This window comes from Passer domesticus, chromosome 6, assembly GCF_036417665.1.
Source record: "Passer domesticus isolate bPasDom1 chromosome 6, bPasDom1.hap1, whole genome shotgun sequence".
NCBI classification, from domain to species: Eukaryota; Metazoa; Chordata; class Aves; order Passeriformes; family Passeridae; genus Passer; species Passer domesticus.
In genome coordinates, this window is record NC_087479.1 from 33,952,455 (window position 1) to 33,973,334 (window position 20,880).

General features: G+C 44.8%; 1 protein-coding gene across 3 annotated transcripts in view; it reads left to right on the plus strand.

Annotated features, from left to right (window-relative positions):
• GALNT16 (polypeptide N-acetylgalactosaminyltransferase 16) overlaps positions 1–20,880 on the plus strand; it is a 73,522-nt gene that overhangs the window by 36,835 nt on the left and 15,807 nt on the right. For all 3 annotated transcript variants that reach the window (XM_064424326.1, XM_064424327.1, XM_064424328.1), the window contains 9 exons: positions 418–593; positions 2,633–2,731; positions 8,546–8,613; positions 11,042–11,107; positions 12,159–12,280; positions 14,279–14,366; positions 15,344–15,428; positions 16,453–16,556; positions 20,095–20,221. In XM_064424326.1, the coding sequence (XP_064280396.1) occupies positions 418–593; positions 2,633–2,731; positions 8,546–8,613; positions 11,042–11,107; positions 12,159–12,280; positions 14,279–14,366; positions 15,344–15,428; positions 16,453–16,556; positions 20,095–20,221 (935 nt within the window). The remainder of the gene's footprint in view (positions 1–417; positions 594–2,632; positions 2,732–8,545; positions 8,614–11,041; positions 11,108–12,158; positions 12,281–14,278; positions 14,367–15,343; positions 15,429–16,452; positions 16,557–20,094; positions 20,222–20,880) is intronic.

Genomic DNA, 20,880 nt, shown 5'->3' on the forward strand with positions numbered 1-20,880 from the left:
TGCAGTAGTGATGGTTGGAAGGCTGAAACTGCTTTTCCTCGAAATATGGTGTCTCAGCTACCTTGGCTGGAGACTGCTCTCAGACATTCATTGCCTGGAAGGGTTTCCAAATGCCTGCAGTCTCACACATTCTGTGTAACAGGTGCTAAAGGGAATTTGGCTCTGCCTGTGCAGGAACAGCAGCTTTCATCCCAAGCTCCATCAGTAAGGATAGCGAAGCCTGCAATTTTCCTCAGAGATGGCAATTTAACACCCTGTCTGTGAAGACTCCTGCTTTCCTTTCCAAGCTTTTGACTATCCTGCCTTTGCCTGTACCCAAGTGATTTCCAGATGTGTGCCAATGTCTGAACTTTCTACCTCTGTTTGAACATGGGCGGGCTGCTCTCCCTGATGCTCTGCTGCTTGTCTCTGCTCTAGATGACGAGGGCTCCCCCGGGAGAGAAGAGCAGCCGGCGGGGTTTTGATGAGAAGGCTTACTTGTCCTCCAAGGTGCTGAAGGCTGGAGAAGACCCCTACCGCCAGCACGCTTTCAACCAGCTGGAGAGTGACAAACTCAGCAGCGACCGACCCATCCGGGACACCAGGCACTACAGGTACCCTGCAGCCCTGCTTCGTGCAGGGAGCCCGCTGCTCTCTGCTGCTGGTCTGTAATGCTGGCAAAGCATGTTTTGGGTTTTTCTTTAGCAGCTCTGGTCCATTGTTGCACTGAATTTCATGGTTCAGCTGGAAAGGTCTCAAATGCTTGGAGAGCCTTGACAAATTCAATCCCAGCTTGAGACTTTTTGAACACCTCTTTTTCCAGGTCCAGGCATCAGCTTGTTTTAGCACAGCCCCTCCACTGCAGCTCCGATTGCCCATTGGACAGTTGTGTTTTGCCCAACTGCCCCACGCTCGCGGCTTCCCTCAGCATCCTTCTGTACTGTCTGCAAAGTACACCTTAGTTGCAGTCTTGCTTTATTCTGGTGTTCCTCACCTGCTGTGCCCTGTCTGTCTGAAGATGGTTTGGTGCTTCTTTCCATCCTAAACATCAGCGTGAGGGCTGCTGGGGTAGGGATGAAACTAACAGTGTTCTGTGGCTTGCAAAGTGTTTGTCATTCTGTCCTGGTTTCACTGAGGGTGTGTTTGTTCTGTGAAAAAATTGTCCTTAAATTGCTGATAGTGCTTGGGTAACTATTTTGTAGTTTCTGGAGGACAAAAAGGTAATTTAGTAAAAAAAGATTCTTGAAAACTGTAGTAATAGGATAGTGTAGAATAGTCTACTTCAGTCCTAGTCTCCACCTAGTATTGTGGTAGCGGGCCCTGCCGGGTAATAATGAGTATTGACTTAATGATTGTAGAAGGTTGATTAAATACTTTATTAAGCTATACTATATTATACTATTAAGAGAAACCCATTGCTCTTGCCAGACAGTCTGATACACATGTGGATTTAATTGGTTAATTAATTAAAACACTATCACCAAAGTCTAATTAAGAAATCTCTCTTTAGTAAATAATCTCTCTAACATGTTCCACATGTGCACAACAAGTGTAGTAAATGAAAATAAGAATTGTTTTCACAACTTTCTCTGTTCAGAGAATATGTAATTACCACAGCCTAGAACTATGTATGGTTCTAGGTATGGTTTCAAAGCAACATTTCACAATTCCTGGGAGCAGGAAACCAGGCATCTAACTTGATTGAAATTGTGAAAGGGATGCCAGGAGACATGGAGCTTTGTGAGCCTGCCAGCACTGACAGCTCTCAGAGTGTTTTTCAAAGGCAAGCAGTCAGGACCATGGTTGTGGGATCCAAGTCTTGCGCTGAATTGTATTCTCTGTCTCCTGATGGAGATTCAGTCTATGCAAAGTCTTGAGTTGTTAGAAGTAGGTGTGGTTTCTTCATCAGACAGGAGATTAGAGCACACTGACTGCAGTTTGACACCATCTGGAAGTTAAGAAGGCAGATGCTTTGGAGGAGCAGGTCAACCCAAATCAGCTGTGCTTAGCATCTGCCAGAATTGGATTCAGCATTCACGTCTGTGAGTTGCTCCCCTCACAGAAACTTTGCTTTCCACAGGGAGAAGCAGCCTGGTGCAAGTTAATTCTTGGTTCTGAGTGTGAGAGTGTGTGTATGTATCTAACATTACAAAGTCAGATGAGAAGATAGAAAGAATTGCTCTTCATTGCCAGCAGGTCCATTAGTGTTGAGCCTCAGCAACTCCCCAACACAGACGACAGAACTAGCTGGTGTTTTTCTTTCTGTGAAGTTTGTCCAAAGAATTTGAAGTGCTTTATACAGCAATGCCTGGGTGTACCAGCTCCATGCATCCTTAGCATGTCCATGTCCTGTGCATGAATAAACAAAATTTTATGTGAATCACAGGGACTATGACTGAAACCCAGGGAATCCATGACTGAAACTTAGTTTACTATAAAACCCACATGGCTTCCTTAGCATGAGGTTGGGTATCACAGCCTCCAAATGTTGCTTTTCAATAGGCACAGTTCTTTTTAAGCTCTGCCAGCCTTATTGCAGCTCAACTGTGCTGGTTCTGATTTTAGCATATTACTCTCTTTTAGAAATTGCAGGTACACTGTTGCAGTACTACTGCTAATGTTTGGCTTGCACTTGTGCTCTCCTGTGCTGCAGGTGCACTTCTGTACGCTATGACACTGACTTGCCAGCCACCAGTGTCATCATCACCTTCCACAATGAGGCGCGATCTACCCTGCTCCGCACGGTGAAGAGGTGAGTTCTGCTGGGCTGCTGGGCCTACATGGTGGAGTCTGGGAGTGCTCTGGGGGAAAATTGGGCATTTTGCAGCAGCTAGACAAGCAGGGTGGCTGCAGTTCCCCAAGAGGTAGCATTCTGCTCTCAAGATGGCCCACTAGGACAGGCCAGAGGCTTGGATTGGCATTGTGGGCATATCTTCAAATGCAAAGAGTAGCTGCAGCTAGCCACTGTATGGCTCCAGCTGGGAGAATCATGGGCAGCAAGAAAGGGTAGCTGGGCCTGCATCCACAGGTGAGAACAGTCTCAAGTCTCAACCAAGTGCGAGCTTGGTTTGGAAGACTGAGGGGGGACTAAAGAGAACATTGTGTTGCTAGGTGCAGTGTCCAAGCCCTTGCTCATGGTCCCTTCAATGGCTGAACCTGGTGCCCCACCAGGTGTACCCTGGGCCTTGCACACAGCTCCTGCTGAGCCTGCAGGACACTTGCCATCTTGTACCAGTGTCTCCTCATATCTGAGTGTCAGCAGTGGCCAAATCTAGCTAAGTAAATAGGTGGCATAGGCCTGTCAGCAACCCCAAATAGATGGAGGTTTGCAATCATCTGTACCACAAAGCGATGTTCCAGCTGCTCCTTCACTGCCCTCTTCCATCACCCCCACAGAGCCCAGGGAGGCTCTTTTCCTTTTAGTTCCCAAAGAAAAAAATGCCCTCTGACTTACTTAATTTCTCAAAGGGTCTCTGAAGCCTGCAAGCAGGCCCAGGAACAGCCATTGAGGCTGAAGGGAGAGTGAATTGTCAGTGTAGCAGTTTGAGCTGATGGTATCACTAACAGGAATGCATTATTCATCATTGCCACTTCTTCCCTTGACAGGTCCTGTGGACCTAAGAAATGTGCTATATGAATAAAGAACAGTTTTTTTCAAATTGGCTTCCTGTCTAGAAGGCCGGGTTTCTGCCACCAAGTTTGGTGCTATTGTGTTTTCAGAGACCTGTATATATTGCATTGACATGTTAGGTCTTTTTATTTCTATAATTTTCTTTTCATGTGAGCCATACAATGAGTTCTGCAGAGTCACTGTCCAGAAAATGGGCAGACTTGTTTGGAATTCTGGTGCTGCTAGGGCAGCTGGGGGAGATTTCTGCCTTTTCAGTCATAGGTCAGACAGTAAATAAATGCTGAGAAACCATCTCAGTGGTCCTGAGTATGTCCTACTTTTTCTTGTCCTGGAAAGCCCAGAACTGGACACAGCACTTAAAATGTGATATTACCAGTCTCTCAGATGTGGTCTCCTGCAACCAGAGCCCTCAACAAAGACCTTAAAAATGGGTGACCCATCTATTCAGATTGGTCCCTGCAATGCTGCTGCCCCTGGAGGACTGTTGTTGTGAGGAACTGGCTGCACTCTGCTGTGAATGGTGTAGTGGATGGAATTTCCTTCCAGACCTCTGGCTGCAGCTGCGGTCTTCATTGCCAGATGGTTTACAGCCAGTGCATGTGATGGATTTACACTTTGCTTAAATCACATCAGAAGTGTCAATAATTTATCCCTGTCTCATGAGAGATCCTGAAGGCTGAGTCCTTCTTGGGCTCAGTATCTGCAGTGCCACACTAGCAAGCATTGGCTAGTAGCCTTGTCTTTGAGCACTGAAGGTTTGACAACCATACACAAAGGTAAAGGTTCACGTCATGGCTGCACTGCTAGAACAGGCATAGGCATAAGTCTGACTTGCAGGTTGACACTGATGTTATAGAGAGATTTCACAGAGCTCTTCAGGGCCTCTTCTGTAACCTGAGAGCCCCATCTTTCAGCAAAACTCATCTGAATGTGCCAGGCTGAATTACTGCTGTGAGAGTAATTGTTGTTCAAGTCACACACACAGTCAGTGCACCAGTGCTATGTAATTACTTTGCATCCCTGGCACTTTGGGATAAGTCAAGTATCAAAGGGACAGGACTGTTCTGTTCTGTTGGGTTTATGACCTGGCTGTGAGTCTGCTGAGGACCACAGTAATATTAAGCAGCAGGAAGCATAAAATTGCACTGCCTGCTTACCTGCTGACTAGTCAGGCTTGCAGCTTGTCATTATTTCTATATCTGCAAGAGCTTTCTTAGACCAGGTAGAGCATGATTATTTGGATAATTAGAATGAACCATGTGAGATGCATCTGGTGAAAGTTAAATATGATTCCACTGTTATTATGGGCCTTTTCCCAAGTTCAGTTATCATGATTACACTGTGGGAATGCTGTAAGAGAAATGGGTGTGAAGGAGGAAAACTGATGAAAATGAGCAGCACTAAAAGCAAAATTTTCTATGCCTGAAAACATTTTTAGAGGCCTAATCTTTTGAGGTGAGTAGGAAATGTATTACCAGTTGAAATTTTCATATGTGAGGTCTTTGCAGTTGTGGCTTTTGACTATCACAATTTGGGTACTCAAAAACCAGCCATAAGACTTTTGGAAATTCTAGAATGAAATACATGAAAAGGGTACTGGGATTGAGCTGATCTTAAGCCCAGAGGGAGCCCAAATGCACTCCCCTGAGCCAGATACTGGCTTATTGCAAGGTGATTTTAAAAAGTGGCAATGCTGGTGCCAAAAGGTCTTGGGATGTGACCCAGGGATGATACTCCTGCAGCACAGGCTTATTTCAGGGTGATCTGAACCTGGCAGCTCTAAGGGCCAGGTCCTGATCTGTATATCCTTCTTGCTATCCTCACATGCACATTTGAACACATGGACTTAACTGCTGAGCTGCCAGAGGTGTTTGCCTTATTCTCCCTCCCTCTCTGCTGCTGGGTGGAAGCAACAGGAATGATGTGCTGTTGTTGCTCCTTGAGGATGGGAGAAATGTTTGTGTATGAGGGAGAGGGGGAAAGAGAGGAGTGACCTTGCAGAGGAATAACATATTCCCTCAAGCACCCTGTTGCTTATCCCTCCTCCTCTTCAGAGGCAGCATGGGCTGCATACCTGCCTTCTAGTGTGGACTCCAGCCATATGTTTTCAGGGTAGAGGGAGACAACTAGTTAAAAATATCCAGCAAGAGTCTAAAGAAGGGGAATAGGGGAAAAAATGGGAAATGGGATGTCAGACAAAACCTGTGAATATGCCAGTTCAAATGGCTTGTTGCTGGCATCCTGAGTCCTGCAGGAGATGTGTGTCAGTCAGAGCTGTTTGCCTGCTTTGATCCTTTTTCTTTGTTAGGACATAGCTGTCACTCTCAAATCAGTCACTTGCTTGGCATTCTATTCTCCTTCAGAAACAATTGTCACTCAAAAGGCATTTTATGTGATTGATGTCTATGCATGATTAATCTTTAAGCCATACCTTCACTCTGCTGCCATGACCATTCTTGCAGAACAAAAAGGTCAAGTGCTTTGTTGTTTGGTCCCTCTCTTTCTGATCTCAGGAAGTCAGCATTGCAGGGACCTTTTGGTTTTGGTGCAAATATAAAGGTGAATTGTGAAACTCTTAAGTCACTGGATTTGAACAGCTGTCAGTGGTTCAGTGCCTATGCAGAGGGCCTATGAAAATTCTGATTAAGAGGATGCTGTTGTAATGCTGGAGCATTTGGTGTAGCATCTCATTACAATGACAATTTAAGTAATGGCAAAAAATAATATTATGTTAGAGCAAAGGGAAAAAAATATACTCTTCTGCTAACATCCAGAATAAACAAGATTATCTGGGAACTTAGGCGGGGATGGACAGAGGAGAGGAGCTCATTGGCAGTGCTGATGTCATGTTCATGCAAGAGAGTAAGGACTCTGATATTGAAAGAAGAAGGAAGCTGTGAGAAAAGGCAAAGGAGATAGGGAAGCCATGAGATGAGGGGGAAACAGTCCATATTTCTGCTGTAAAAGGCAATTGTCACTTGGATTTCGGAATTCTAATAATATATTTTTGTGCCTGAAAGTGTTTGTCATGGCATTCTCTGCACCTCAGTGAGGGGAGATATTAGGATTATTGTGCTCCTTGTTAAAAAGACAGGGGTGACAAAGTGCAAAGAAGATTAAGAACCTTTCCCAAGGATCTCAGCTATTGCAGAGCTGAGAGAAGAACAGGGCACTGTACAATGACCTGTGAACTCCTCAAGGGATGTGTTCTCTCTATGGGGGAATCAGTGGACAGGTAAAGAACAGAGAACAAAATGGGGCTTTTTTCCCAGTTATGTGGGGTTGAAAGACCTGAAACTTGTGGAGAAAATGTGTGCATTGGCCATAGTCAAGCTAGTAGAAGGTGTAGAATACCATTTTGCAGCCATTATATTGCAGTCTGTCTGGGTTGTTTTGCATTGTGTTTGCACAGACAACAATTTCAGTGCAGGGCAGCCTTGTCTGTGAAATGTGCAGATGGTGGTTGTGCTGGGAGAAGCTGCACTTAGAATGGCACAGGAACATCCCCCCACCTCCCACCCCACCATACTAGAGGATCCAGAGAGACATGAGCCAAGAGAAGCAAATGAGATTCAGCTTTGGAAAATGCAAGCTCAGTCATCTAGGGACATGTCAGCTCAAAATACAAATACTATGAGAGGTGTATAAAGCAATGTGAATCTGAAATAGAGTGGGATGTGATGCTGAGCAGCAGAACAGTCAGAATTTTGCTTTTTTGCAGAAAGCAGAAAACTCTTCCAAACTGAGGGAACTTTGGTTCTGTGTGCAAAGCATCAGTGGCGTTACTTAACAAGATGGCAATTTATTTCTCTTCATTCCTGGGAGTATGGGACTATTCCTGTTGTCTATTTCCAATATTGAACAACAAAAAGAAAAAAATCCAAAAGAGAAAAAAAGCCAGACTTTTTTCTCCAGTATTGCTCAAAAGGCAGGTGCCACTGAAATGAGACAGGTTGCTGGAACTAGGAGAGCAACGTTTGCCTCTGCTTTTAGTATTAAATTTTGCGTAACTGCCATCTTCATTGGATGCTTCAGCATCACTGAGCAACCTTGTTGAAGGTAATGAGGACCTGCTGTGCACAGAGGTGTTGAAGGAGGCTTGGAGGGGGAATATGCTGCTGATGGTAGTAAAGCAAGAGAAAGATTTGAAGAAGTTCATGGGAAAACAGTTCAAGCATTTTAAATGAATGAGACCGGTAAAGAGGTCAGAACTGAACTGCTCAGACTCCAAAGTACCAGAATGCTTTACATCTGAGGATGGCAGAAGCTTTTCTCTGCTTTCCTCATGAGTGTCCTGCAGATGCAAACCCATTGCAGACCCAAGGGTATTACATGGTATGGTGCAACCAGCCTGAGGAAAGGGGATTCTTTCAGCAAGAGTGGTGCTGGTTTGAAAGACAAACAAAAGAAGGGAAAAAATCCAAATCCAGAATATTGACAATGCTTCCTTCCAAAGAAGGGAATCAGTGAGAAAGCCTGAGCAGGTGGCACCTGTTGCACTGAGGTGGAGGAGCTCCTTGCTGGGCAAAGTGGCAGCTCTTTATGCCCTCCAGCAGTGATGACTTTCACCCAGAGGCTGGCAGATGGGAATGGCCATTGGGCTGCCTTGGGGCAGGTGGTTCTCTCCATTTCACCTCTGTTTAGGGGCAGAGCATGCTGCAGCATCCTTTGCTAGCTGTCCTAGGCAAGTCTCAGTCAGCTCCTGGCTGCGGGTCCTTGTGAGGTCTGGCTGAGTGCCACAGCTCTCTGGGATACTCTCACTTGTAGCTTGGCCCTGCCAATGAACACTGTTACAAGGGCAAGGTCACTGCTTCCACTTTAGTGGAGTTTGGTATTCCTGCTGTAATGCATAGCACAGCAGATTTCTATCAGTCCTAACATTGTCATTGTTATGGCAGCTCACAAAGTGGCTTTTTCTTTCCTGGGTCCCTGCAGTGTTCTGAACCGCACCCCTCCCAGTCTCATCCAGGAGATCATTTTGGTAGATGACTTCAGCTCAGATCGTAAGTTTGGACCTATTTCCTTTACACTTATTTCTTTCCTTTTGTTTTCCCATTTTTTGTTTGCTCTGTTGAGTCCCCTTCCCTCACAGATTCCCTCTTGTCTGTATGCAGGAGAAAAATAAAAGAAAGTAAGTCTGTGTTTAATGTCCATGCATGGCAGAGGCCAGAGCTTCTTCCTCTCTTTTTTCTTTCCATTGGGTCTTCCATTTCTGTCAGTGTGGCAGTTTCTGCTGGGTTGCCAGAGATCTCTGTCATGTTTCATTATGCACCATTTGGTGAGCTGTTTAGCACAGATATATGTGTAGCAATGCTGTGCATGAGCAGAGCAGGTACTTGCAGACCAAGAGGCAAGAAGAGATGTGGTGTAGCGTACAGAAAATTGCTGCCTGGGGTCCTGCAGGCAGGCTGAGGCGAGACTGGCTGTCTGCCTCCATGTGCCTGGGATCCCAGGTGTCCCTGTGGGAAGCTGTGGCAGAGTTTCTGCTTTGGACAGCACCATACTTTCTTCTGCAGCTTGGTGGAGTGTCTACTGCATCAGTTCCACCAGAGCTGCAGACTGGAGGCTCTGGAGTCTTTCCCTCTGTACAGTTGCTCTTGCTCCTGGCTGTTGTGTAGTAGTAGTGAGGTGGTGGGCATAGAAGACTTCTTGCTTCTCCCATGATGTGTTCTAGACTCAAGGACAATCTAGTTATGTACCATTTATAATGATCAATAATTACTCCTTCAGAGCACTTTACAGATAGCTGCGAGTGCCCACCTTGGCCTGCTGAGGTAAGGAAGCAATGCTATTTTGATTTTGCAGCTAAATGCTTATGTAGCTTTGGCCACAAAAAAACCCCCATATTAAAGGTGGATGCTGAGATGAGGGATTTGAGTTTCTGAGGGCCTTAGAGTTTCGAATAAGTACTGAGCTGTGCTCAGCTGTTTAATTTCAGTGTTTTTGAGTACTTGTCACAAACATGTGTTCCACATCTGCACCTAAAAATTTCAGTTCTTAAGGGGCAAAGGGTTCCAGATCAACAGTGATGGATTTCTGGTACCTGTTCTACACAAGGCTCAACCATAAACTCCCATTTAGGCTCCTCAATAAATAGGAAGATTTTTAAAAGGCTCCATCCTGTCACAGCTGTTATGTTTTTAACTGGCAGCTGGCTATTTGTGGATATAGCCACTTCCCTGAGATACATTCATGAAGGCACTTCAGCACATGTTTGAGGTCTGATACTTAGCTTTCATACTGCCTCAGTTTCTCCAAATATACTGAGAGTTTGTCATCTCTGGCACGTATCTACAGGCAGAGCCATGTGCTCTGCTCCTGCAGAGTGAACGACTGAATAAGGATTCTCATAGCTGAACTTGTGCCTTGGCCAAGATAAGAGCATTGCCTTCCCTTGTAGCAGAATTCCAGCAAAATCTCAATGCTCTATAATTCAGAGCACCTGCCACTTCCCTTGGATGATGCAGGATCTGCCAAAGTGCCAATGTAAGAGCAGTATTTCAGATTGCACGGTTCCTTGAGAATGGAAATGCTTGTACAGGAGTGTGCTAAGAGGTGTACTTTGGCTAAGGGCCTTTGCATCCTCCCCAGAGTGCTCAGTCTGTGCGAAGATGACAGCAGGAAAGAGGGGGCATGAGACATGTAAAGGAATATGGAATAAACAGGGAAATTGGGGTGAATTTGATGGAGCGAGAAAAAAGAGCAAGTTAGAAATTGCTGTTCCTATGACGTCTCCTAGGGTGGGAATAGAGGGGATGACAGAGAAGTAAAGACTCAGTGCTCCTTGGTGTCTGGCTGGAGCAGGTAACTGTTCCTCTCCCTCATCTTCCCTAGGTAGTGTAAATGAGGGATGCCAGGAGTTTCTAGCAAGCTGCCAGCAAAGCCCTTGGTCAGGCATCCATGTGTCAATGTGCTGGTGTCTCTAAGGAAGCAGGTTGCATCCCAGTGGCCTTTATTAAATAAAATCAAGCAGAAACTGCCCTGAGAACAAAAGGCAGGAAATGCCCAGATGAGCCACTGAAGGCAAAGAGAGTGGATAAGATCACTTTGTTACAGAACTCTCTTTTCCTTGGCACTTTGGTGGTTTGCAGTCCTGCTTCCCTGTGTTCCCTCCTTTTCCTTAGTGCCCAGTGCCATGCTGCCAGTACATGCCCCATTGTTCTTGGGAAATGCTGAGCAGGGGAGATGGAGGCCTGGCTGCTCAGAGGATTGGGAAACATGGGCTCAGCTGCTGAGGACAGCAAGCAGGCAGGGCTCTTCTGTGTACTCTGTAGACAACAGGATTGAGGCCATCATGCTGATTAATGTCATGTTAAGCAAAAGCAGAATTTCCCCTCCCATGGAGAAGCAAGAGTACAGTTAGTTGGGGCTTTCTGTTGAAGCCAAATAATTCATGCATGTGTGCTGAATGTCTTTTTTGCCTTTCCCAAGCTGAGGACTGCCAGCTCCTTACCAAGATCCCAAAGGTCAAGTGTCTACGAAACACCCATCGAGAAGGTGAGTGTGGAAAGCTTGTGAAGCACAAAGATCTTGCCTATTTTTCCACATGACCCTGGTGCCTCCCAGCTGCTTACATATTGTTTCCTGTAGTTAGAGTTTATTTTTTCAGTATAAGCATTTGGAAGTTCTGTGGAGGGAGAATACAGCTTATCAACTCTCAGGCTTCGGGGGTCTCATTTAATACTTAAATAATAAGTGGTGTCCAGAGTCCTTGGCTGGAACAAATATCACATTTTAAGATCTTTATGACTAAAGATCCAGGTGCAAGTCTTGTCCTTTTCAACACAAGCTAACTCTTGCACTTTCAAGTGCAAGAAAACAAGCTGTGTAGGAGACATGGGAGAAGGAGAAACAATCATGTATCTATCAAAAAGAGATGCAATTAAGGAAAGTTTTTTGTCATAATTCTTTTACATGCATAAATTACTTTCCCAGCTGCTCTTTAGTTTGACCCACATGTGCTGGCTTATTTCAAAAGCTGTCAGTGCACAGCAGGTTTGGAGCAAGGATCTAGAAGGAGAGACAAAAATCACTGTTTAGTTGACAAAGAGCATCCCACATAGTGGGATGGTCTGTAAGAAAGTAAGGAGTCATCTGAGAGCCAGGCTGATATCTCTGCAGGGCAGAATAAAGGACAAATGGAATAAAGGAGATAAGCAGTAAGGAAGGCAAAAAGCAGAGAGTAGAGTTTGGCCATGGGGAATTGGTGATGAAGGCAGCAGGGTACTCAATGGGAGAGAGAGTCGGCAGCCAGCAGCCAGGTGTCTGTGGGGAAGGCTGGAAGGGAAGAGCAAGGAGCCAGGTGGAAGTTCTGTGTCATGGACAGAAGTGACAGGAGAGCTCATTCATTTTGTGCTGGGAGGGCTCATCTGACTGTCCCCAGGGCATGCCCTACTCTAAAGCTGCTCTCTGCTCCTGATGGAGATGTGATACAGGAGAATCACCTGCTCTTTCCTGCAATGGCCACATAAAGTATTTTTTCTGAAGCAGGCTCAAATGTTTCCTTTCCTAACCTTCCTGCTCCTTTGCTGTCCTTTTCTCCTCGCAGGGCTGATTCGCTCTCGGGTGCGAGGGGCTGAAGTGGCAGCTGCTGACATCCTCACCTTCTTGGACAGTCACTGTGAAGTCAACAGCGAGTGGCTGCAGCCAATGCTTCAGAGAGTGAAAGAGGTGAGCACCATGTCCTGCTCTGAGATGGATGGAGCTGGCCTGGCCTGTGCTGTTGGATCTTCTGCTCTCACATGCCTTGGCAGAACTGGTGAGAACAAGGCCTGCCAAGGTGCTCCTCAGACAGGCTGTTACAGAGGAAGGTACAGCCTGGGCTAGGTGGGAGGGAGATCCCTGATGGGATTCTGTTCTGGCAGTGTGACAAGGCAGGAGGTGCAGAGTGATGGGATGCAATGCTGAGTGCTGGAACCACCAACTTGTACCTCTTGCAGGCATTGTGCTTCCTCATCCTGTTCACCTGTATGTAAGACAGCCCCTTGGGCAGCATACATTGTGCCATTTTTCCATGGTTTCCATCTCCCCTGCTGCTGGACCCTCCCCTCTGCCTTGTCACTGCCAAAATTTTCTTTCTATTAATGTTCCTACTGAGCTGCCACCATACATCACCTGCATGCAGGCAGTTTCCTGTCACAGAGAAGCTGCTTGTGACTGCAGGGATGTTCCCTTGGATGGTTCACTTGGCAAAGGATTGATGGAAGGCTGGAAGAATGAAAATGAGGCAGAAATATGAGCAGCTGTCACCCTGACTGCACTGCAGAGCTGGAGGGAGAGATCATACAGCTCTGCTGCAAGAAAAGGCAGGGAGGAGGGGATGGGAAAAGTCCTGCTTGCAAATGGCTGTGATTGTTCCCCTCTGAAAGGAGGATCCCATGAAGTAATGGACCTTAGGAGAAAGGGTGGAGTCTTTAATTTTGCTTTGTAAGCATGTCTGATTAGCTTAATATGAGGGAGCAGAAGAAGAAGGTGAAACTTCAGAATTGATGAATTAAAAGCTTCTTCTTTTTATTCTTGTTCAATAAAGCCCATAAATGTTTACTTTATTTATTGATCTTTAAGTCAAGCAGCACCAGCAGAAAGAACTTCACTCATTACTTTAGGGAAGGATCTAAAATGTGAAAGCCTGTGTGCTAACTCTAGTATACAAATGTTTTAGTGAGCAGATTTCAAGTCAGCCTATTTCTGACCTACTTTCTACATTTCTGATGTACATTCTATTATAGATTTCAGTCTTGCCCTAGCCAGTGCTGGCACTGATTGGTTGGAGTAGTGGCTGGCACACCAGGCTGCCAGGTGGGTGCTGGAGTCTCAAGCTGTGCAGACACACTCTGGCTGGGCCACCACCACAGCTCAGAGGGGAAAAACATGAATCCTCTTACCAAGGATGTCCCATCCTTGCCAAGTGTGGTACATCATGGGGAAATATTGCAAGGCACAAAATGAAGGTTTGATAGGAAAGCCATGGGTGCTGGCAGCTATCCAATAACAAGGTGCTGTTTCTGGCATTACCAGCTCAGTTTCATCTTACATGGCAGCTGTCACAACACTGTCTTTTAATGCCCTGTCTCATGATGTTGAAAAATTGTTCAACTTCTGTGAACTAAAAGAAAACTGTAAATGTCTGTAAGCCTTAATGGCAATAAAGTACTCACAATATCTTGATATTATAATGTATACAATGTGTCATATATATTATAAAGTTTGCACTATGAAAATTAAATGAGGGTTCTTGATTCATGGTGCTTTGTAGGTAAATGCATTATTAGGGATTTGATAATTTCTAGGCTGATGATAATGAGCTAGTTTAAGGATGGCTGGGCAGGTGTGCTGTCAATAGATATCAAAAGCAAGCACAAAACCCTTGGGACAGTGATTGATACCCTGTGACTTGGGCAGGAAATAAAGAGCTCTTTCTTAGCAGCATTCCTAGGTGTTGGAGTCTGACTCCACTCCCCTCATCCATGGAGTTTTGCTGGCTGGTACCCACCATCTCCATGTTTGGATTTAGTGGCCACAGATCCTTTGCACAGCTGCCAGAACCATAATGGAGAAACCAGACAAAGATTTACATGTTCAGCTTTGTGTTTCCTGATCTCTGGCAGCTTTGCTGGACATTCAAGAAAGCCTGATCCCTTTTTTCCCTCCTTTCTCTCTCTCCCTCAGGATTATACCCGAGTGGTGAGTCCAATCATTGATGTTATCAGCCTGGATAATTTTGCCTACCTGGCAGCATCAGCAGATTTGAGGGGAGGTGAGTATAATGAATGGCTTATGTAAGTTGGCCATAACTGAGGGATGGTGCATGATAAATAAGTTGTGTTCTCTTCAGCTTTCCAAGAAAATAGAGTGATGATCTTTCTGATGGGTTATCTGTCCCTTTTCGTCTGCAACTTGCAAAGTCAGATCTTTTGAAGAGTTAGAACAAAACTCAGCTAGTATTTTCCTCTTGACCTTGAATCACTGTCATAACATTTAGCAGTTTCAGGGCTCAGTTAATTGATTAAATATCTCAGCATGTCATCACTATGCTGCATGCACACTGGAGTCTGATGGGCACTTCCAGTTGCTGCTTTGATCTGGCAGGCTCTCTCGTGGCATCTTCTGAAAAGCATTTACACCTCTCCCCTCACAGCTGAACCCCCTGCAGCTGTTCCTGTCTTCACCCCACCTCCTGGTGCCCTTCTACATCTTTTATGGCTGGGGCTCGCTTCTGCACTGCTTGCCAGCCAAAGGTTACCTGTTCTTTGGCTACCCTTAACAATGGTATAGTGACTGTGCTGTGCTCTACTATCCACCATGGGCTATCTGTAAGTACATGGTAGGCTTGAAGAGCATGGTGGGTACAGTGGTCTGCAGGCCTTTGTTCCCAGAATATATCACATCCTGCAAAGGCCTTTATTAAAGCCTCATAACTTTAGTGGCTGACAGGGTTTGCCTTTGGTAAAACAAACTGGCTAGAATAGAATTACATCTCAGCCTGACAACACTCTCCTGAAGGTGTGGAGTGAAATTGAGGAGACATCTGTAATGCTAAGGAATGATGGTGCCAAGACAGAAGCTGGAGAGGTCTGCGTTAGGATAGGCTATTGCCATTTTGGGAAGACTGTGAGGGAGGTCAGGGAAGGAACATAGGGACAGCCTGTGATATAACAGTGCAGACTCACTGAAAGCTACTAGTACTGTTTTTACAATAAGAAAACCAATTTGGCATGTGTTTTTCCTTTTCAGGGTTTGACTGGAGCCTTCACTTTAAGTGGGAACAGATTCCTATAGAGCAGAAGATGTCCAGAACAGACCCAACTCAGTCTATAAGGTACAGTCTGATGGACACTTCTCCAAATACCTTTACTAAGCCTTCACCAGTGACAAGGAGAGTACAGGGAATGCCTTGCTGAGGACAAAATGCCACAGTGTTGATGATGTTGATGATGACAAACTCTTCATGTTATTTTCTGAATACATTGAGGTGTATACCCTAAGTTTGAGAGAACTGCTCTCTGAATATTGTAAGAATAGTGATTATTTACTATCATGCACACCTACCTCTACAAGCCACCTCTATGTTTGTTCTTGTGTTCTCCCTAACTCAACACCCTGAATGCCTCAGAAATCATTCTGGGGTTTTTTAATTACCTCCATCTTTCAGATGAAAACTTAAAGAATGAAGCAGATAAACAGTCCTTCCACATGTGTAAAGCAGATCAGAAAACTGAATCTTACCTAGTAATGTGGGCATAGAATTACTCCCACCTACTAAATCTGCATGTCCACAGACAAAAGAGGTTCTGTTAGCTGGAACAGTTGTTCCCAGCCTCGCTGCAGGATACATGGCTCTGAGACATGTAGAATGTAACAAATCCTGATATGAGCAGTTATGGTGCTTGTCTTTATAGGCAGACAGCTCCCTGTTTGTAATATGAAGGTATCATTTAATTCCTCTGTGTAATTTGTGAGCCTTGTTTTGCACTCCAGAAGCAGCCAGCTTGCTAACAGCAGAGCAGTACATGCAGCAGCTTGTCACACCATGTCTAATTGGTGAACACAGTCATCAAACAGTGCCCATCATTCCTTCACACTGTGCATATTTGTATAAATGCAGAAGGCACAGCATTACTCTTGTAGTGCTTGCAAGACCATCTAACAAAGGCATGAGGATGATTTAGTGAGAGGCATCTCAGAAACCTGCAGCAGGCTCACATTCCAGCTCTACTACTTTTCTCTTTTAAATGAGGTGTGACTTGTGATGCCTGGACAAATTTGTCTGCCCTTTAAAATTAGCTTTGTGGTTCTACATATATGTGTGATTATTTTTTCTGGATTTCTCTTTTCTGTTCCAGAACCCCTGTCATAGCAGGAGGCATCTTTGTGATTGACAAGTCCTGGTTTAACCACCTGGGAAAATATGATACTCAAATGGACATCTGGGGAGGAGAAAATTTCGGTGAGTTTAGGATGTTTCAAGGGAATGACACACTAACGCAGAACTGCTTCCCTGTCTTCATTGCTTACCAGAGCTTTTTTTGTGAGAGATCTGATCAGCATGTCAGTGTAATGCTGGGGACATGGTCAGGTAATCCCCAAGGTGGTCAGAGCTGTGTCACTGTCAGCATAAAGTCTGTGTGGTCAGGGCTACACTCTCCTACAGGTATATGTGCTATTATACAGGAGCTTCCACGGTACAAGAAAGAAAGAGGAGCCTCCTGATATTTAAATTGTTGCCTGTTTTTGGAGAATATTCTTTCAGATCTTCACATGATATTCTTTGTAGTTCTGAAGTGGGTAGCCACTCCTGCAGCCTCTTCTTATACCTGTTCCTCTCTTGCAGATAAGTCTGAATTGCTCTCTCAGCTTGACAGATCAGAGAGATATTTTTCCTAATTCAACAAGCCTCTTTGTAAAAGGAATTTGGTTACAAATAGACTCAGAATGCAAACATTTAGAAGCAGACTAGGGCATCACAAACATCTGAGGACTTCAGAGGCCCGGAGTAGTCTGTCCACTCAGGTGCTGGTTTAGGGCATGGTGCTTAAATCCATCTCCTTGCATTTAACAGTGGCACAGATATGCCAGGCATCTCTCTTTGCCCCCTGTGAAGGGATGCTGCAATGTCACCAGGTGTTCATGACAAAAGCAAGATGAGTGTTGAAGAGAGGTTCATGGAGACCTGAAGTGTTTGGGACATTAAATTAGAAATGGTGCAGATGGAGCTGAGAAGATAAAAACCTTACTTTTTGTAACCAACTTAAGTAGATATCTCTGTAGCTAACACTGCAAAAAAAAATTCAGTTTCTATAGATTCCATAAATGTCACAGATATGTAAATAAAACCTTTCAAAGAAGGATTTGTATGGTGTTTCCTAGCACCTGAAGAACTAATTAGAAAGAATGAAATAGTCAGGAAGAGGAAACCTTTGTTTCTCTGAACACAGCTGGGAGAGCTGCCTCGTTCTGAGATGCTTTCTAAAACAGTTAAATAATATTTTGGGCTGATAATAGACTCTCAAGGTACCACATTTTAAAAATAAAATATCAAATAATGAGTGTTCTGTTTTCCCAGATCTTGATTCAGTTTTATCGTATTCATTATATTAAAAAGAGATATTAAATGGTGCTTGCATTGGAATCTCAGCAGCCCTAGCAACATCAGCTAAGCACTGTGGCAGAAGTACAGGAAGCCTTACCCAGGCATGAAGATTCCCTCCTTTATGTCCCTCAGGAGCAGAGTCAAACTCAGCTCCTTGCCATCACTAGCCCTGCTCCAGCTGCAAAGCCAGCCACTTGGCCATGCTGCCAGCCTCTGAGCTGTGACTGTGTGAAATCTGTAGACCCCAAAGATGGAGAAGGAATATGTCTTGAGGCTTTTCTCTGTCTGCTTCTGCTCACCTGGGGGTCCAGTGTTGTAGTTTGGTCCATATGTCAGTAGCATGATGCTAAGTAGAGCTCTCTGCCATAAGTAGCAGTACATTATTTGCATGCTCACAGCCATTCTTCCACATAGAGCTGACCAAAAGCACAGAATTGCTCCACAGAATTTGCTTCATTCTCCTTGAAGTAGCTCTTGTAAAGCCTGGCAGTGGCTGGGCCAGGCTGTGTGTGGCTCAGCCACATGTACATGACTTGCAGTTTTGCCTTGTTAGGAGGTTTTTCTGTAAATTCAGTGTCTTTTGTCACTTGTCCCTCATCCTCCATGAAGTCTGTTGCTGCTGAAAGCAGAGGGATAGAAACCAACCTGGGTCTGACAACAAAATGTATTCATTTTCCCTGAAGAATTCAGAATGGTAAATTTAACCACTTAAAAAACCCGTTTACCATACTTACTTGTAAACTGGGTTTTCTGATCAAGGAAAAATATTGATAATGTTCTGAAACATTATTTATACTAAATACTACAATTTTGAGTAGGAATGTACTGCTTGAATTGGGTTTTCATTTGTAGATGAGGTAAGGGAGTGGTTCTGTCCAAGATGGTGTGAGGAATCCTCTCCTTGGAAATGAACATCACTTTCAAATTACACATGCCAGACTGAGTTTTGTTGTAGGCCAAAGTGAGTCAGAAGCTCATTCCAGGAGAGCAGATGTCAGCTGGACACATCACCAGACAGAAACTTAAGTCTTAGGGTTTTTTTTTTTCATTTGTTCATTCCTAAAACCCTTCCTCTCTTCAAATCTGGAACTCCCTGTTAAAAAGAATCTGAAAATAATTAGCTCTGGATAAGAGTCAGGAGAGAAAAGCACTAGTAAGAAATACTACAGAATGCAGTCTAATCAAATGAGGTTTTTTACTGAGAAGCTGCATTAAATACACCATCTCCCCCCACCCTGCAACTCACTGTCTGAACTACCTCTCAGTGTGCAGAGAGGAAAGCTGTGGAGAAGGATGAAGGTTGGGAAGATGTTAGTGTGTGTACATGGTTTCAAACATCCATTAGATCTGGATACCTAATTTCTTTTTAATTTCTAAGCATCAGAGCTGCATAAATTGGGCATTACTGGAGGGAGATCCCAGCTGAGTAAAGATTTTGAAGTAATCAGTCTATACAATCTGAAGCCCTTTTGGAAAAGACTACCTAGCCACCCAGCTAATTTTCATTTTCCTTCTTCCTTCTCTTTTCATCACCACATGAATTGAGAGTGGAAAACCCCTCTGGTGTGGCAGTGATTAAACTTGAGGACAGACCCATAAGCTTGAGAAAGGTCACATACCTTCTGTGATGCAAATAAGTGCCTGCACATCAAAGCTCCATGCTCTTGTAATCCTTTAGCAAAATGTTGAATCTGGCTTCAGGATAGGGTGGATTTCTTCAAGCAGCAGGATTCTCTCTGTATTTTCATAGTCATACTATATGAGACTGGTATCTGCTCTGAGCAGTTCCCCCAGCAGCAGCAACTGCAACACAGGCAGTTGCTCTAGTTCATTAGTAATGGATGGATGAACTAGAAATGTTCATTACAAAATGAGAAGGAACTGTTGGAGGGTAGATAACATTAGAGGTATGAGGGAGAGGGCTTAGCTCTGGACTCCCTATACCCCCATCTTGTTCTGTTCTTTCCCCTTGTCTTATAAACTCCCTTTCTTCCTCACATGATTTTCTTTACACAGTAAATTTCTCCTTTCTAATTCCATCTGCGTGCAGGGATGAGAGTAACAGAAGTCCAAAACGGGCTGTGTGTGGGTCTCAGTCTGTTGCCAGATGCCATCCCGAGGGTCTGACATCCTGAGCAGCCTTGAAGACCTGGTCAAATGCAAAGGTGTCTCACTGAAATGAGACCAAAGAGGAGCAGGACTGGAGAAGGCTTGGAAGTCTCTGAGCTGCAATGGTTGCCTCCATTTTAACAAAGGGAGGACAGTTTCTCTGCTCTCACCATGGCATTGCTTTCCCTGATTTTGCTGTTACAGGCAATAGACGTAGAGCAAAGAGGCAAGAAAATTGCCCTTCTTGGAACTGTTGCAGCTGTATGACTCTTGGGGTCTCTTCCAGAGCTCTCTTTCCGCGTGTGGATGTGTGGTGGCAGCTTGGAGATTGTTCCGTGCAGTCGAGTGGGACACGTGTTCAGGAAGCGCCATCCCTATGACTTCCCTGAGGGCAACGCGCTGACCTACATCAAGTAGGTGTTGGGTAGTTCCTGGTAGCAGCCAGGCCACCTTTGTGTTGGGCATGTCTAAATAAGTCTGAATTCTTTGTTGTGCTTTTCCCTGGTAATGGAGAACAGCTTGTGGCTGAGCATGTGTTCTCAAGGGAAGGATGAGTGGTTGTTTTCTGTGGACAAAACCTGCTCCCTTCTCTGCTGTTTGTATTAGTGTCTCTTATTCCTTCTCAGTCTCTGGTGAGGGGGATAGGGAGCAGTATGCCAGAGAGACACCCTGGCCATTCACAGATGCTGCCCTGTGACATATGTGGGAGTATGAGCAGCCCTTGGACATCTCTGTTGTCTCTCAGCTGTACATGCTCTAAGATATACCCTGAGCACAACTTCTACTGCAGGACAGAGGGGAAGAGAAAAGAGATGAGATGAAGTACTTGACAATGGAAGTGGTCAAGCACTGCTTCAGGGCCCCAGAGAGATGGTGAAATCTCCATCATTTGAGATTTCAAAACTCAACCAGTCAAGACCCTGAACAACATGAAGCTAGTCTGATTACAGCAGGAGATTAGACGTTAGACACAGCTGTTTTCCAAACTGTATTATCCCCTAATGTTAATCAAATCTGGAAAAAGGGGTACTGGAAATGCGTGATGGAGACAATCAGGCCCGGTGTCTCTGCA